This window comes from Podarcis melisellensis (genome assembly GCF_964234715.1).
Source record: "Podarcis melisellensis genome assembly, chromosome: 8".
Classification (NCBI taxonomy): Eukaryota; Metazoa; Chordata; class Lepidosauria; order Squamata; family Lacertidae; genus Podarcis; species Podarcis melisellensis.
Window position 1 is genome coordinate 33,336,719 of NC_138540.1, and position 18,764 is coordinate 33,355,482.

At 43.3% G+C, this 18,764-nt stretch overlaps 1 protein-coding gene and 1 long non-coding RNA gene across 2 annotated transcripts in view; one reads left to right on the top strand and one right to left on the bottom strand.

The window, feature by feature from the left end:
- Positions 1–8,361, bottom strand: LOC309377176. The gene is made up of 3 exons (XR_014171468.1): positions 7,610–8,361; positions 1,193–1,341; positions 1–112 (listed from the first exon to the last, which is right to left on the bottom strand). It is a non-coding gene; the product is annotated as an uncharacterized lncRNA (long non-coding RNA).
- Positions 6,317–18,764, top strand: part of GPT2 (glutamic--pyruvic transaminase 2) — a 26,564-nt gene continuing 14,116 nt past the window's right edge. Inside the window, exons 1-2 of the mRNA XM_081924057.1 lie at positions 6,317–7,418; positions 18,229–18,318. Of these exons, the coding sequence (XP_081780183.1) occupies positions 7,101–7,418; positions 18,229–18,318 (408 nt within the window). The 5' untranslated portion in view covers positions 6,317–7,100. The remainder of the gene's footprint in view (positions 7,419–18,228; positions 18,319–18,764) is intronic.

Consider the following 18,764-nt stretch of genomic DNA (forward strand, 5'->3'; position numbering starts at 1 on the left):
GTAGCTTCCAAATGATTTCCTCATACATTCAGGTACTATACTTGCTGCAGGGGCCTAGCAAAGAGGTTTTCTTCACAAGTCCTTGTAGCGAGGCTGTCTTCCTGATTTGTCTCTGAAAACAAATGTGGTGTTATTCAAGGACAATGACTTTTACACATTAACCACTTTCACAGCTGACTGCTCTATAAAAATGCAAAGTGATCACAAAAATAAAGGAAATTAAGAAGACACTTTAAACTTTAGGACAGAGATGAGTAACAAAGATGATAGTGATAGAATTTTGATAACCTCTGTTGTTTTCATAAAACAAGCAGACCTTCTAGTCTACATAATTGAGTAAAGAATTCAGAATCCATCACCTCTCTGCCCACAAGATAAAGAATCAGGGCAAAAGAAGCATTTAATGGGCAAAACAGCCATATCTGAGGATTATAAACCTATATTTGTCATGTCTGGCTCTACCATTTGTATTAAACTCCTCTCCCATTTTTTCAGTGTTAATACTATTATTTTGTTAGTAAAGGGTAAAGGGATCCCTGACCATTAGGTCCTGTCATGGCCGACTCTGGGGTTGCAGCGCTCATCTCGCTTTATTGGCCAAGGGAGCCGGCGTACAGCTTCCGGGTCATGTGGCCAGCATGACTAAGCCGCTTCTGGCGAACCAGAGCAGCACACGTAAATGCCGTTTACCTTCCCGCCGGAGCGGTACCTATTTATCTACTTGCACTTTGCTGTGCTTTCGAACTGCTAGGTGGGCAGGAGCTGGGACCGAGCAACGGGAGTTCACCCCATCATGGTGATTCGAACCGCCAACCTTCTGGTTCGCAAGCCCTAGGCTCTGTGGTTTAACCCACAGAGCCACCCAGATATTTAAAAATTCCTACATATTACAGTTGGTTAGAGCATGCTGCTGAAAACACCAGGGTTGCAGATTTGATCCCCATATGGGATAGCTGCATATTTCTGCACTGCAGGGGGCTGGACTAGATGATCCTCAGTGTCCCTTCAAACTCTAAAATTCTATTATTTTAATACTTTGCCCCTGAGAATACATATTTATTTTATACATCTTTATTAAAGGGCCCCTAAAAGTTTTTACAATGAAGACCTTAGTCATATCTGGGAACAACCTACTAATTCCATGCACCTGACACAGGGAACATCATATTTAAGAGGGGAAATTCCAACTTACAATTATGCAATGTTCTTATTTTGAACAAAATGTTAATTCATTTCTTCTCATTCTGTTTCCACACTTTGATTTCATAATGCATCCAGGAGGATGAGGTCTTCGGGCAGGGGAATCTCTCTGAAGATTATTGCTTTAGACAGCCCATAGACCTGTCAACATTATTACAAAGATGTACTTGCAATGCTGTCTTTTCCAGTGTAGGCAGCATACAATAATCTTGGCTCTAGAAGTGATGTAACTCAGTGGAGCTGCTTCCAGTGGCAGACTTCAAGCACCATTAAAGGACTGAAGATTTTATGCTACTCATTGTATTAGTATATATTTATCACTAAGGAAAAACATAAATCAGACTTTATACATTGGCACCAAAATATATTGGAAAGGCCCTTCCCTTTACTTATTCAGTTACATAAAGCTATCCCTTCTCATGATCTTGATTTCTTGATCACTGTCTAATTTTACTGTGCCAGCATTAGTATCTTATTTTTAAAATCTTTTTTAAACTTAGTAACATTTCAGAAATATTGTCAGAGGCAGTGCCTAGTAATTTCAGCTATCCTCTTTGCACTTATATATAGCCTTTGTTTATAGTTCTTGCTTGAACTTACCATAACTCTCTCCATCCTAGATGGGAAAGCAATAAACAAGTGCATATTTTGTCCACACCTGCAGGATGCTAAATGCTTCTTACTGTACTGTATTTGCACAATGCATTTATTAAGTTCTCTAGTGCTTCACATTTCACAGTGCAGACAGTACAGAAGAGAAGTATTTTCCTGCTGAAGGTTTTGCTAACTGCAGCTGTTTGAGAACATAGGTGCAAATGCACCTTGAATAATATTCACAAATGGCTTGTCCTCAGATTAAAAATGAGATGCTAAAGCTAAGAAATGTGGCATATTATATAAAGCCATCTAGGAAGTTCCCATATGAGCTGAGGCTTGGACCAGGGACCTTGCAGTGCATGCCTTTTAATAAAAACACTCCAATTATGCACCTAGTTACTGAGATAATTAATCTCTATTTTTAGGGCATATCAACTTTTCTCACTTTGGCTCAGAATAATACAGGCTGTAGCATGTTATTCAAACATTCTTCCTCTTTGATATATACACTGTAGCAAAAAACAACAACTCACATACAAAGTGAGTTTAATTCCTGAACAAAAACTAGACTCAGTGGGTAGCAGTCAACTAAGTTTTACTCAGAGTAGATCAACTGAAATTAATGGACCTAACTAAGTCATATTCATTAATTTCAGTTATTTACTCTGAGTAAAATTTAGTATAATACCAACGAATGAAACAGTTATCCCTTGGGGCATTACGGTAGTTAAATGAGGCCTGGAATGTTGTTAGTTTTCTTTTTAATTTAATGAAGCACCTATAGCCAAAGTCCTTGTTTGATCATACTAGATTTCTCCGAACCAAGAATGTAACAACACAGTCTCTTTACTTAATTAACTTGACACATACAAGTTATTTGTGCAACAGTCAGACATTTAAGTAAACATCAAAACTGGTGAAGACAGAGTATTTACATCATTATTTTACAAAGGTCATAGTTCTGCCAATAGTTCTCATGAAACATCAAAGATTACCAACCTGCACAGCAACAACAATATCCAACAGCTTTTTGTTAATCATAGAGATGGCATTGTTGTGTCACGACCTACAGTGCTGCATACTGAGACACGTACAACTGATGAATCGGAAGATTTTGGAAATTAATTTTCAATCAAAATACTTCTGCGTAATTGGCTTGTGAATCAAACCTACAGGCAGTGCAGCTTGTAACACTGACAAGCGATCCTATACCTGCATATACAGAAGGCACATTGAATTCAATGGTATAGGATTGTTGCCTACGGTTGCAATTCTGTACATGATTACCTGGAAATAAATCCCACTGAAATCACCAAGATTCATTTCTGAGTGGACATGACTAGGATTTTGCTGTTGCTTCTGTGTAGATATGCATGGGCCTTTTCTACATATTGTTAAAACAGCCTTTAAATTTGTTGGCATCTGTTTTGGGAGACAATGGAAGAATGCGCCTGGAGATAAAATTAAACCACTGGAGATTTACAGCGCCTGCTCTGGCTATAGAGACTAATGCAGGAGAGACATGTTTTATTGCAGGTGGGGCAGATGTAGGCATCTGGTTTTGCTTCTACAGGCGCACTATGGCATTTATTCTCTTTGCACTCCTCCCAGGAGTCATTCCTGCTCTGGGCACTGTTGTGGATACACAAATAGACTGTCTCCAGGCAAGGCATTCCCATAAGGCGGGGTTGATGTTGCCAACACCTTTTGCAGACATCTTTGTAACGTAGAGTTTTTCTGCCTACAAGCCCATCGTCTGAAGCCAGCTCCCCATAGAGTATGTCCTTGGGGATCCTGCCATCTTCCATTCTGTGTAGATGAGCTTTAAATGGTTCAGAAATATTCAATTCCCCTTAAAAAAAAAATTAATAAAAAAAACAAGCAGTGTGTATATTATAATATATGTACAGTGGTACCTCTGGTTGCGAACGGGATTCATTCCAGAGGCCCGTTCGCAACATGAAAAGAGTGCAACCCACAGCGGCGCGTCTGCGCACATGTGGTTTGCGATCCGCCGCTTCTGCGCATGATGTCATTTTGCACTTCTGTGCATGCGCGAGCGGCGAAACCCGGAAGTAACCCTTTTCAGTATTTCCGGATCGCCGCGGGACATAATCTGAAAGAACGTAACATGAAGCAAACATAACATGAGGTATGACTGTATTCAAATTTATTATATGCCCTCTTCTCAAGCATGTGCACTGGATTTTGTAAGAGATGCCAATTAAATGCGTCCTAAAGGGCTGTCATATGAAAGCATGTGCTGGATTTGGTTATTCTCTATGTAAAGCCTTATGTGCCATGTGCTGTAGATTAGTACACACAACTATCATTCATAGTGAATAGAACATCATTGTTGTCAATTATTATTTTCTTGCTGGCCACACAAATGTATGGACCTATCCAATACCCATGATGGCTATGCTCTGCCTCCACAACTGGAGGCAGCAATGTCTCTGAATACCAGTTGCTGGAAAACACAGGAGGGAATAGGGATCTTGTGCTCAAATCCTGCTTGCTGGTTTGCTACAGGCATTTGAATGGCCACTATGAGAACAGTATACAGTATACTGATCCAGCAGCTTCTTATTACAGTGGTACCTCAGGTTACATATGTTTCAGGTTACATATGCTTCAGGTTACACACTCTGCTAACCCAGAAATAGTGCTTCAGATTAAGAACTTTGCTTCAGGATAAGAACAAAAATTGTGCTCCGGCGGCGCGGCAACAGCAGGAGGCCCCATTAGCTAAAGTGGTGCTTCAGGTTAAGAACAGTTTCAGGTTAAGAACAGACCTCCGGAACGAATTAAATACTTAACCTGAGGTACTACTGTATGTTCAATATACATTTACCTGGGAGCAAGACCCATGGCTCTCAAATTTACATATAAAGTCATCAGACTGCATAGTTATTTTCCATGTCAAAAATGTAAGCATCATTAGTGGAAAAACACTGTTGCTGAACGGGCCCAATTAATTGTGCAACAGTTCAGTGCTGTTCTCTTATCGTTGCTGGTGGCTTATATTGAGTCATAAATGCTCTTCCTTGTACAAAAGTAGTTGTAGTCCCACTTTTTCTTTCTTTGCTTTAGCCTTAGGGCCTTAATCCTAGGCACATTTACTAGAGGGGAACTACCTTTGAAAATCTGTTTTGAGAATAGGACAAGCCACTCACATCTTGTGCAAGCCTCTAGCCAGTTGATAGATACACAGGATCAGTGCCGGTTTTACATATAAGCTAAACAAGGTATAGCTTAGGGCCCCACTCTCTTGGGGGCCCCCAGAAAATTTAAAGAGGAAAAAAAATGGATGTACATTTCCAAAATATAAGATAAAAAGCAAATAAAATAAAACCTACATACAGCAACAGTGGCAAATGGCTTTAGATACCTAGTAGGTCCATCAATTATCATATAGCATATATTCAACACAAAAAACAACGACAATTTGTTTTTGACAAAGGACATCTGGACATATGAAAGGCCCCATTAGCTTCAGTAGCTTGGGCCTCATCAAACCTAATTCCGCCCCTGTACAGGGTGAAGCAACATGAGGATTTAACCTTGTCCAGCTGTAGATAATAATATTAACAATCTTATTTTTCACTGCTGAAAGTTTCTGAGCAACATCCAGAGATTTCATTGTGGGGAGGGGGGAGTTGGACAAATTTATGAAGGATAAGGCTACCAATGGCTACTAACCATGATATGTATGCTCTGGTGCCAAAGAATCATAGAACTGAAGAGTTGGAAGGGACCACAAGGGTCATCTAGTCTGACCCCCTGCAATGCAGGAACCTTTTTGCACAATGTGGGGCTCAAACCCGCAACCCTGAGATCCATGATTGGAGGCAGTAATGTTTCTGAATACGTCGCTGGAAACTGTAGGCTGTTGAGTTCTGGCCTTGTTTGCAAGCTTCAAACAGGCACCCGGCTGGCAATTGTGAGAACAGGATTGTGGTCTAGGCTCTTCTTATATCCTTATGGGTGAGTTTTACAGTGCAGCCAAGACACTTTACAGTTTTTATCTTAAACAAGTTTATCTGGATGTCACATCCAGCTCAGTGGAGCCATATCCCTAGAAATTGTGGTTAAGTGTGCCTGCAACAGAATGTTGCAGTATAGCTGCTCCTGCACAGTGTGTTGCAAGCCATGCCCCTTATTAGGATACTCCATTCCACCCCCTAGCCCTGTACTCTGTGACCACTAAGCCTGTTGAGTTTTCATTAGGTTGTATTTTGAGAAGGCTTCTCCCTTTGTTTTTCTCTCTGTGTGAGATTTTTACTGGTGTATACTTTGGCGTTTCCTACAGCTGGTTCCATTGTCGCTGCACAATAAACTGCACACGGATAATGACCACGCTATTAGTATGCACAGGACCCGATAGGATTGTACCCTTTATCACGGGCTTTGAAATTGCAGGAGCATTTCTCTTTCAGGTTCTCTTTAACGCATGCAGTGTTTGCGCGACCTGGGGAGCCTTCTTCAATTTGGAACTGCACCGCCGTGGGGGAAACAATAATTACGGCAACGTTTCTCAAATAGCCTCGCCTTTTAAAATTAAAAGCCAGCAAACTACACAAGCTACTATTTAAGGAGATCGCATTTTAGACGTGGCGTGATCTCCCCATTATTACCCACGCAGCCAACTCCATCCCACATCCTCGCAAGCACAATGACAAAATACAAGCACTAGGCTGCTCTACCTAGGAGGGGATTCTGGGCGTGGTAGTTTTATATGTCACCACCTGGTGCTACTGGGTTGGCTCAGCTAGAGGGAAGCAGGACTACAAGATCCACCAGGCAGCGCGGCTGACAGTCCTGGCTGGTGCAATCTCTTATCTCCACAGGCGGTAGCGGGAAAAAGAGGGTCTTGGAGGGGCGGGCTTGCAGTTGGGGGTGTCTCGGGTCTTTGGCCGGATGGGATTTCCCCGGACTTTGCTCCTCTGCAGAGAATACAGATTGCGACTGCGAGGACCTAATCCTTGCAGTGCTGGGAGTCTTCCTCCTCATTGGGCGAGAGCATAACTGCTCTTTCTTGTAAAGACCCAACTCTGCCCTCTTTCCGTCAAGTTGCTTGGAAGCTTGGAGGAGGAAAAAAAGAACCTTGCCAAGCATGCACTTGTACCCGGGCAACGTTGATTTTATTTTATTTTAAAATTTTGCTCGTGAGGTCTTACTGCATCTCTGTTGCGAAATAACAGTGGGTTGTTTGGGGGGTGTTTTTGTTGTTGCTTTTTTTTAGAGGTGGATGTGATTGCTTTCCCCACCACCTCTGGAATTTGCACCCTCCAAGGGGGAGCATGCATCGCCTCTCGGGACTCGCGAAAGAAGCCGCTCGCCCGAGCAGCAAGAATGAACGGACAGAGGCGGCCGTGCGCCTCGTCTCCTCGCTCGTGGCCGGCAACAAGCAGCCGAGATCGGCCGCCCGGCCTCGCCGGCCGCCGGGGAAAGACTGGAGCAGCGCTGCCAAGGCCTCTGCGATACCGATCAAGGAGAAGCAGACCCGGGAAAAGATCCTCACGCTGGAATCCATGAACCCCCAGGTCAAAGCGGTGGAGTACGCCGTGCGGGGGCCCATCGTCTTGAAAGCGGGCGAGATCGAGAACGAGCTGCGGAAGGTAAGCGGGTGGGGAGCGGCGGGTTTGGGCTGCGTGAATGAATTAGCTTTGTTGCAATGGGGAAAAAAGGGTGGTCTGCTCAGAAAAAAAAGACACCTTCTGTTTGCATGCGGCAAATGATACCCCCCCTCCCGGAAATATGTGCCTAATGGCTCTGGCACTAGAAGTGTCATAGGCATAACAGCTGGTACCTGGCCGGTTTCAACGGAGAGAGAGGTTGCTTTTGTTCCTTTCCCTTCCACGCCTCCCCCTCCCCCTCCGCCGCTTGCAGCTCTTCTCGCCGCCGGCCTGGGCCGCCGCCCCCGGGCCACTCCTCCGCCGCTGCGGCTCTTGATTGGGGCAGGCGAGGGAGGCCTGCCAGCCCGCATGGAGCGAAGGAGGCACGCTGCTTTTTGCATCAACAACCAGGACAGAGTTTGGCCCAGGGAGGGAACGCGGCGGAGGCTAGTGGACAACATCTCCGAACGGCATTAATTCTGTTTTACGCACACACTTCAAGGGTTGCGAATGGCCCTGTAACTTTCCAAGCTTCTGGCTTTACTAATTAATAGTTCTAGGACAATTGCATTACATAGGACAATTGTCCCGGGGAGGGGAGGCAAGCGCAAATCCCCGTCCCAAAAATGGCTGGTTTGGTTCTGATTAAACATGCTTAAGATATTCCTGCAGATCTTGTCCATTATGCTACCAGGCGTATGGAAATAGAACTTCTCTGGCGTTAATCCTTGGACCTAACTTTCCATGGCCGCCCTTGCTTTGAATAAAATTACACTTACACCATTTTAAAATAACAGCTATGTTCGAATACTGGTTTCAGTAGAATAAAAGCTTTTGCATAGAGTGATCCTATGTGTGCTTACTCAGAAGTAATCCTAGTGGGGTTTATTGAGTGTTTTAAGGATTGCAACCTTAATTTTATGCAGTATATAGAGCCTACAATTTTCACTGAAGTAAGTTCAATGGATTTCAGCAGAACTTGTTTCCACGTAAATAGGTTTGTGACCATGGAAATAAAGTTTTGCTGGAAAAAAAATCTTTGAGGTAATTATGTTAGCATAGGTTTATTTTTCAGTAATATTTTCCAAGATGGTTTTTGAGAATCTTCACTTTGTTTTCTTACCACACTAAAAAGTTGCGTCTACTTTCAATTAGACACTTTTTTGGGATGGGCGATCTACAGGCACGTAAAACTGACATCAGGAAAGAACAGTAAAAAGTGCTTTGTTTTAAAGAATTAAGCAACTAGAATGATGAGCTTCAAGCTGCATATCATATCCATTTTGATTTTTTACAGCCTAATATTTTTGCTAGGCAATCACTCAGAACTCTCTTTTAAAAAGCCAACCAAAAAAGCAAATACCCCCCTCCCACAATCTGTGTCATTCAATTGCGTCATTTTGTGATCAGATACTTTATAAATTAATATTTACTTTGCTTCTGCCTCTGCTGCCCTCTGATGTAATCAATGACTCCTTTGTCTTATGTAAAGGGGTAATAGATAACTGGTCAGTTTTTCAGAAGGTTAGCCATGCTAAGTCTGTTCCAGCAAACCCTGACACCACAATAAATGTAATAAATTTTAAAGGTGCCATGAGAATCTTTGTTTGGTTTTGCCATTCAGTGCTTCGTTTGCAGATTCTTTAGAGTTAACCTGGAGTCAGTTCCTGTTGCAGAAAGAAACCACTATAAATTAAACTCTTATACTGCATCTCTCACTTCTGAATCCCTTTCTCCGGCTCCTGTTTTATGTTTTCTCAGATTGTTTCAAATCAATAGTCCTTTCTGAATAATGTTAAAATATTTTTATTTGTATAGCACTTCAAAGTATTCAGCTGTTTCACAAAGCTCATTTTGTTGCCTTGCTTCATATGGTTGTCTAAGTCGGTAACATCCTACTTATTGCAAATGGAGAGATTGAGGAGAACAGAGAGGTTTGCCTGACTTAGTGATTCATACCTAGGTTGTTTGGCCCTTTGCTTGGCTATGCTTGGATCCTATCTCAGAGAAGTTGTATGCCCTTAATCCCCAAAGCATTGGGAAACTTGCAACAATGGAACATATGCCTATAGTAACTGTCAGAATTTTCCTTGGATTGGGCCCAGGTACTTTTTGGCTTAATACCTTGGTTTTTTTCCCCTCCAGTGGATATTAAAACAATGTTTGCTATTTTAGAAACTGTTTTTCCCACTGAGCTAGAGAACACTGCTAATTAAGATAATTTCTTTTTAGTGCATTGTTAAGCCCTACTTCAGGGATTAAGAAACTTGGTGCCTTCCAGATGTTGCTAGACTCTAACTCCCATCAACCCCAGCCAGCATGGTCAATGGTTAGGGATGATGTGGTTCGAAATATTTGGAAAGCCACAGGTTCCCCTTGCATAGTGTAGATCTCAGTTGGGTGACTAAACTGTGAGGCTCCACTCAATAAGCTACCATGCTCTGAAGGAGGCTAGGCTTAGAACCTTTCCAAACATGCTAGACTTATTTGTACAAAGATTTATTATTATTATTTGTATAGAGGAAAGTAATAATGTGCATGAGCCTGCAGCTGTATTCTTCAGGCACAAGTTCATCAACTCTGAGCTAATGCTTTTTTCAGATTCAGTTTACTTTAGTTGTTTTGCATTTTACTCAGGCTTTAGGGCCATGAGTCTTGATGCATGTTTGCACATGACCCAAGAATTCACCAGGCGCATACACTGCCAAGATTGGGGAAGAGTAACTTTGGGGGAACTTTTGTTTTGGTTCAGTTTATTTCTATTTAGAAACATAAAACTTGGCTGTTTGGAGAAAGGTGGTGTAAAAATGCTTTACTGTGCTCCTCTTAAGATCAACCTAAAGGTAAAGGGACCCCTGACCATTAGGTCTAGTCGTGACCGACTCTGGGGTTGCAGCGCTCATCTTGCTTTATTGGCCGAGGGAGCCGGTGTATAGCTTCCGGGTCATGTGGCCAACATGACTAAGCTGCTTCTGGTGCACCAAAGCAGTACACGCAAATGGCGTTTACCTTCCCGCCGGAGTGGTACCTATTTATCTACTTGCACTTAGGGGTGCTTTCGAACTGCTAGGTGGGCAGGAGCTGGGACCGAGCAACGGGAGCTCACCCCGTCGCGGGGATTCAAACCGCCGACCTTCTGATTGGCAAGTTCTAGGCTCTGTGATTTAACCCACAGTGCCACCCGTGTCCCTTAAGATCAACCTACCAGGGTGCTATTACCAGCAATTCACATTTAGGCTCTCTGTGCACATGTAAGACAAATAAAATGTGCCACCCGCAGGGAGTGTTGGTGTGAAGGGGTGAGTAAATGCATCTGCAACAATTCCTAGGGTGGTATTCAGTGTTAGCCCTACTCAGAATAGTCCCATTGAAGTTAATGGACATGACTAACTTTGGTTCATTTGTATCAATGGGTCTACTCTGAGTAGGCCTTACGTGAAAATAACCATAAGTATGAAATGAGGTTTCTGTAGCAGATATTGTTTTTCCTCAAATCTAATGCTCACATTTTTTGGTCAAATTGCATTGCGAAAAGTAAGGTGTGCATTAGATTCGATGGCACATTTACATTCGCCAGCAAATCCTTTTTTTGGTTTCAAAGTTCTGACAATGGAAGTGCATGTTAGTTTCAATGACACTTTAGACTCGAGTCAATATGGTACGTAGTCACTGCTTAGGTTATTTGACCCTTCATGACCCGAGAGAAAATTTTTATGCAGTGTAGTTTGTAAATGTTGCACTGCTTTTCCTTAATTTCAGTTGCAGGTAGTGAAATCTTCTTCATCCAATATGCATAGCACATGGCTATCTGCAAACATAGAAGGAAGTCATTCATAGCAGTAAAAAAACCCAAGTTTTTTAAAGGATCATGCTGGGTCTATATTTAGTCTAAAACATAATCAGTGACTTGGTGACCCTTAACTTAGTTCCATTCTTTAGTGCTATCACCCTCCCCTTAGACACACACACAAAATCTAAGTGTTATCCAGTGTAGTGATTCCTAGATGTCACTGTGCCAAATTGTGAATGGCCAGGACCAGAGAATTATAACTAATTTTATACACCCAAGGGGCTTTTAGTTTGTTGTTTTCAAACAGAAACCCAAACGTTTCCCCACTTCCTAAAGGTGTGTGATTGACAGGTGGGTAGCCCCTCCCACTTGTCAAATTTGGCCAATGGTGTACTTCTATGACAAGGATCTGGCCTGTAGAGCCAAAAAGGTCCGACAGCTCAATGCATTCCTACACATGTCCACTCGGAAGTTAGCCTCACCACTGTATGGATCATGATATAGCATGGAATCAGATTTTCAAAGAGCACAATCAAAAGTTCCTCTGGAGGCAGGCTGGCATAATATTGGGCCCCCTTTTGGGCTCTACCAAATTGACTGAAGCCCCCAAAGACTTATTGGCCCCACTCCTTGTGAGCTGCCATCTGTGACACATGTATCATGTTTGACTTGCTGAGGTGCAGAGCCCTTTCTTGAGCACAGCTGAAAAATGCTTTGGATCTATGCCAGCACAGAGGGAAAATGAGTATGTGTGTTTTGTCACAACTCTTGTCCAATTTGCATACAACATCAATGAGGACGGAGCTTTATTGGCATCGCTTAAGTGATTTTGAGCCTCTCCCAACGAAACACATTGCTTTAAATAAAAGAAAGAGGGAAGAAATATTTTGAGTACATACATGGAAGTGTGCCAAGGACACGACTCAACAAGAATCCGGGATCCTGTACCTGGATCCATACCAGAAAAACAAAGTGATACCTGGTTCTGGCCTGTGCCATGTTTATTTGTGCACAGCCTACCCTTAAAAAGTCCAGCTCATTCCTCCTGTTCCTTACAGTGTACAGTGGTACCTCAGGTTAAAAACACTTCGGGTTACAAACGCTTCAGGTTACAGACTCCTCTAACCCAGAAATATTACCTCAGGTTAAGAACTTTGCTTCAGGATGAGAACAGAAATTGCATGGCGGCGGCACAGCAGCAGGAGGAGGCCCCATTAGCTAAGGTGGTAGCTTAGGTTAAGAACAGTTTCAGGTTAGGAACGGACCTCCAGAACAAATTAAGTTCGTAATCAGAGGTACCACTGTAGTGACCAAGTACCCTTGCCTCCTTTCTGTACAAGGGATGCAGTTTGATGCAGTGGTTTGGATGACTGACTAGGCCCAGAAAGGTCCAAGTTCAAATCCCCACTTGGCTGGTCTTGAGCAAGTCACTACAGTATATCTCATCGAACCTACCTCACAGGGGAGTAGGAAAAAACCATGTATGCCACATTGAGGTCCTTGGAGGCAAAGGCTGCACGGTATAAAAAGGCAATGAAGGCACTGCAGTGTGTCCTTCCTGTATCAGTTTGGATCGTAAGCACTTTGTGGGCTTGTTGTTGTTACCTTTTTATATTTTTGTCAACTGCTTAGAGGCGTTTTTGCAATCAAGAGGTGTAACAACTTGGTTAAATAAATAAAATGAACTGTTTGCCAGTTGAGTTTGGGGAGAATTAGAACAGGAAAGACATGTAGCAAGCAGACGTATGAAATGCGGTAGCTCCTAGTGGGATAGGGAACACCAAATATTCTCTCCTCCTCAACTTTGCACAGAAAGGTACAAAACCCTCCAATGTGCTTGTAATGATGGATATTAGATACTGTATCTCAGACCCTCCAAGTGTCCCTATTTTCCAGAGGCAGTCCCGGATTTACAGAAGTCATCCCAATTTCTGATTTGATCCAGAAATTTCCTGCTTTTCCCAAGAACAGCCCTATTTTCATTGCAGAAATGTTGGAGGGTATGGAGTTGTGCAAAGGAGATAAGTATAATTATACAACCTTTAGAAGACATCTAAAGGCAGCCCTGTATAGGGATGTTTTTAAGTTTTTAATGTTTTATTATGTTTTTATATATGTTGGAAGCTGCCCAGTTTGGTGGGGGCAGCCCAGTCAGATGGATGGGACATTATTATTATTATTATTACTACTACTACTCCCTATTTTCATTGGAGAAATGTTGGAGGGTATGGTATATACTAAGTGCTGATAGTAATGTGTTGTACATCATAAGCCTGCAGCATGTTTCCCATGCTAAATTCAAGACTGAGCCATTGGTTTTACAACGTAATGCAACATTACAAGAGAATTGCAGCCTAAAAGACCTGAGGCTTTCCTTCCCCTGCCCTAATTTTATTTTCTTACAAATTATTCCAAATTGACCACTCTCCTTTCAGGGTTCCCTTAATATGAGGAGTAATGTACAGTGACATCCTCTGTTTGCTAGAGGTTTTACTTACAATTAAACAGCATATACATTTTCTTAGATAAATACATACAAATAATAATGGCTATTCATCAGAAAAGCACATTCACACTTATATTGCTAAGACATAGCAATATACTTCAGTTCCTTCCAGTTACATCACCTGTTTCTAGGGAGCCGTAAGGCTCATCAAACAGTCCGGTGCCATTTGAGGTCACTATCAAGACTGTTTAGCCTCCCCCTTCAGCTACAGCTCTTGTCGGCTTCAATTACACCGAAATGACACCAGCCCAGAGTAAAGCTGGTTTGACAAGCAGGACAGTTGCATCTGCGGTGAACCTGTTTGATAACAGGAGATTGTATAGGCGCGTGTAGGATTGCACCATCAGAGGTTAGCCCCACTGAGCTCAATGGGGCTTACCCCCAGACAGGTGTGTACAGGCTGGCCCTGTTAGACTGAACATAGCGGGACTTTCTTCTGAGTAGATGCACGCAGGATCGCACTACCAGCCTGCCAACATTTTGTGGTTGCTTAAGTGCCACAAGGACAGCTGAGGACAGCTTTAAAAGATGCATCGGTCTGTTATGAAGCTAAATTGACTCGTGCTTAAACTGGTTTTCTCTTACGGGAAAAGAAGGTTGGTTGACAGCCCCGTCCTTTGCACATTTTCATGGAAGCTGAGTGCAGCTGAGTTCGCTGGTTCTTTATTCCCAAGTTTGCAGCCAGTTGCAGCAATGCTTTGCATAGTTGTTTGGACACAAGTTTCATGCTTCCTAATATAGTTTTGCGATATATATATCAAAGGGATGCAGGTGGCGCTGTGGGTTAAACCACAGAGCCTAGGACTTGCTGATCAGAAGGTTGGCAGTTCGAATCCCCGCGACGGGGTGAGCTCCCGTTACTCGGTCCCTGCTCCTGCCAACCTAGCAGTTCGAAAGCACATCAAATTGCAAGTAGATAAATAGGTACCGCTCCAGCGGAAAGGTAAACAGCGTTTCCGTGCGCTGCTCTGGTTCGCCAGAAGCGGCTTAGTCATGCTGGCCACATGACCCGGAAGCTGTACGCCGGCTCCCTCGGCCAATAAAGTGAGATGAGCGCTGCAACCCCAGAGTCGGCCACGACTGGACCTAATGGTCAGGGGTACCTTTACCTTTACTTATATCAAAGGTGCTTAGTATTCAGAGACTCACATTGCTATGTTTTACCTGCACTGTCAGAAGCAGTGTGCCTCTGAATGGCAGTTGCTAGAAATCTCAAGTGGGGAGAATACTGCTGTACTCAGATCCTGCCTTTGGGCTTCCCAAAAGAATTGGTTGGCCACTAAGAGAACAGGATGCTGGACAAGGTGGGCTGTTGCCTTGATCCATCAGGCTTCTCTTATGTTCTTACTTGCGTTGTGTGTAAAATGTCCCATATTCAATAGTCAGCATGTCCAGGTGAGAGCTGGGAGAGGCCTCTGATGGAAATCCTGGAGAGCTGCTGCCAGCCAGAGTAGACAGCACTGAGCTAGATGAACATATTGTCCTGTGTTCCTATGAGTGCTTGGGGGGCCCCAATTCCTCTCTATCCTGCCTTCTGACCTAGATGCCTTTTTCTCTATAATTCCAAATAAGTGGAGGGGCTGGTTCTCACTTCTTAGAGGCGATGGGAAAGAGAGCCTGCAGATAAATGGCCTACTGACTCTATTCCAAGGTTGCCAGTTTTGAAATGTTAGTAGAAATGTAAGCATTCCACATGAAAACTAGGAATTGCACAAGCTAAGTCTCTTCTGGTATGGCAGGGAGGGAAGTTTCAACTGGATTTCTGCCTTGCGTACCCTGGATTTTTGCCAGGGGCCCTGCCAGTAGGAAGGTTTGCAGGCCTGCTGTGTTTCAGCAAATAGTCCCCTGGTATTTTTCATGTCAAGGAAGACCTTTTCTCTGAGATGCCCTGTGTAAATGAAATTAGATCCCTGCCTGGGGTGGTGGTTCTGTTTTGTTTTTTCAATTCACAGTCAGTTTCTGGACAGCCTTTCTACTTTTGTCAGTGCTTGTAATGGGACCAGGATGAGGACCTGAATTATTTCATCTAATACAACATACCCTCCCTTTCCTGAACCCCATGTTTCAAACCCCTCTAACCTTGTATCCATGACATCCATTGGTTTAGTAACTATATCCAGGGGTTGCCTGATGTTTTTCTTTGGGAAAACAAAAACATTCCCTTAATTCCAAGCTTTGTCACTCTTGATGGGAGACCGAGAACAAGCTTGGCCTTTGTACATCTTTGCACATGCTGACTGAATATTGTAAATATATATGCTTAGCAAAATGTTTTCATCAGGGTAGGGTTCTTGATTTTAATATAAAGAGAGCTTGATGGCAAGCCAGCGCTCATCAAATGTTCTCTTGGAAAGGTTTGTTCTCGGCAAAAAAGAAAAGGAAAAAGCAGCAATACTGGAGCTGTAACTTGTAAGGATTAAGGGCCATGGAGTACCTTTCAAATGTATGTCAATACTTTTAATATCAGAAGTCCTTGTACCAAGCACAGTGTGAAACTAAGAGATTGTAGAAACAAAAGAAATGGCAGCATAAATATGCAACAGATAGGTCTAGTTAATCAGTGCACAGCAATATGCTTGTAAAAGATTATTCCCCCCCCCCCTTTTCTCTATAATTTTTGCAAGACATCCAAATCTTCCACTTGCTGTCTCTCTTATTTTTCTAGTTTTGGTCTCCGTCATTGCTTATTCAAAATACGCCCAAAGTACATTCTTTTCCTTATATTGCCAGTATAGAGTTACCTTATACTTAGTCGGTCAGTATAGAGTTACTGCAGCAGGAAAGGGCCATGGCTCTCGTCTGCATCTGTTTTGCAGTCAGAAGGATCCAGATTCAACCCCTTGCATCTCTCGGTAGGTCTGAGAGACCCCTATCTTAAAGCCTGGAGAGCCACCGCTACTCAGCTTTGACAAAATTGTGCTAGGTGGACCAATGGTCTCCTTCAGTATATGACAGCTTCCTATGTTCCTGTGTTTTAGGCTCAGTCTAAAAAGAGATAATTAAAAATAGCCCTCTGTCAAAGCATAGGGTCAGGACAGTTTCCCAAAAAGTCAATTTAGGTGATTAGCAAGATTTCATGTTTAGCCCAGAGATTGGGTGGCTCAATTTCCCATGGCAGGTTTGGGAAAGATCTTTTCAAGATACCATGGTGAACCGCTGCTGATTTGAACAGGCAGCATCTGTGAGACAGGCTAGGGTTGGCTGTTCTAGTGGCTGTTGTTGGGTTCCATGTTTCCAATTCTACAAACTATGGTTTGGAGGATGGGAAGCAAGCCCTGTGGTTCATGTGTTCCTTCCTGGTTTGATCACTTGTTGTTTTAATTGGAAAACTGTCATTTGAGCAAGCTTCCTTATTTATTCATGATTGAATGCCACAGTTTGATCCTGATTTGCAATCCTGGAAAGGAGGGTTTGATCAAACCATAGTTTGCTGTTTCCAATGTAACTGCAAACTATGGTGTTAGTCATGCAGTGAGGCAGAGCTGCAGCAATAGCCTCCACACACCAGCATTCCTGCTGCTTCCTCGGAGGGTGATGAGGTGGCAGCATTGTTGTGGCTGCATAGGCACACTGGCAGAGCCAATCCTGCACTCCAGCCAGAATGTCCATGCAGCCCCATCTTCATTCTAGTTTCACCCATGCCCTTTCTGCTGTGATGCCAGTGCCAGCAGGATACTGCTATAGTTCTGCCCCACCAGCTGAGATGCTCTTTCCTCCATACCTCTTCATGCCAACTACGAGGAGAGAAAAACCGGAGAGAGTTATTGCCACTATGTTCTTGATTTTGGGCTTTTCAGAAATGGTCAGTTGGTCATGGTTGGAAACACAAGGCTGAGTAAGATGGACCTTTGGTCTGATCCTGCAGGACTCTTGTGGTTTGGTCAAGCCAGGATATTATTCATTAAACCAGACCTGCAAGGGGTGAAGAGAATGTGTCAGCATAGGACATTTTACTGATCCTCCAAGCCATGATCTAGACTAGAGAACTGGAAATGTGATATCTGAATACATTCAGTGATTTGCCCACCCAGCTTGCTCCTGGAATGAGCAGAGAGTGTCAAATGTGACACTCCAACACACTTGAAAATGGAAGTGGGGGGGGGTCTTAGGGTTGCTGCAACCCTACTCTGCCCTACTTTGAGATTATCTGTGTAAGGAGACACAAATCTAACAGATTTTGAGAAAGGTGTTACAAGGGTTTTTGTCTTGCTGCAAATGTGCAGGGTTTAAAGCCAGTGTTTCCCCACCGTGCTGGCTTGACCCAAACACTCTTCTCTCTGGGCTTCTGCCTTTTTGTGGGGGACCAGGTACAATTCCTTCTTTCACCCCTGATAGCGGTAGGCAAAACTTCCAGCTCCTTGATTCTCTGGAGAGCCTTTTGTTCTTCGCCAGTGTCATTTTGTTGCTGTCGTCCTTTGCAAATGGTAATGCATGTAAAAAGCAATACAGTGTGCCCTTCCAATCTGCTGTATCTGAATAAAGCTTTGATGTACTTCTTATGTGCTTTCTCCTCTTAGGGGATCAAAAAGCCTTTCACGGAGGTCATCAAGGCCAACATTGGGGACGCACACGCCATGGGCCAACAGCCCATCACCTTCCTTCGTCAGGTACGATGGTTCTCAAGCCATTGCAGGCTCTCCCAGTGGTTGCTGGTGCCCATTGCAACTGGTAGGGCAGGAGGCAGGGCACCCAACAGCCAGTAGACTCACCAATGACAATTAGAGCAAACACATTCTAGTTTTGTCCCCATCCTTCTCCCTGCTCGGTTTTACGAGGGCAGCCTTGTTTTTGCAGAAGCTAAGGAGGTACCTGGGTAGCAGACTAGGAGGCCTTGACTTCTATGGAAGCAAAGTGGGATTCAGATGTAATCAATTCACACTTGCTGCAGTTCGAGCTGCTGTCAAAAAGGAAGGCTAGGCTAGAGGGTGTGCCATTTTCAAGCATTAATCCAGAGCTTGCCAACCTGTTTGGACTCATGGGCACATTATTATTATTATTATTATTATTATTATTATTATTATTATTATTTATATCCCACCTTTCCTCCAAGGAG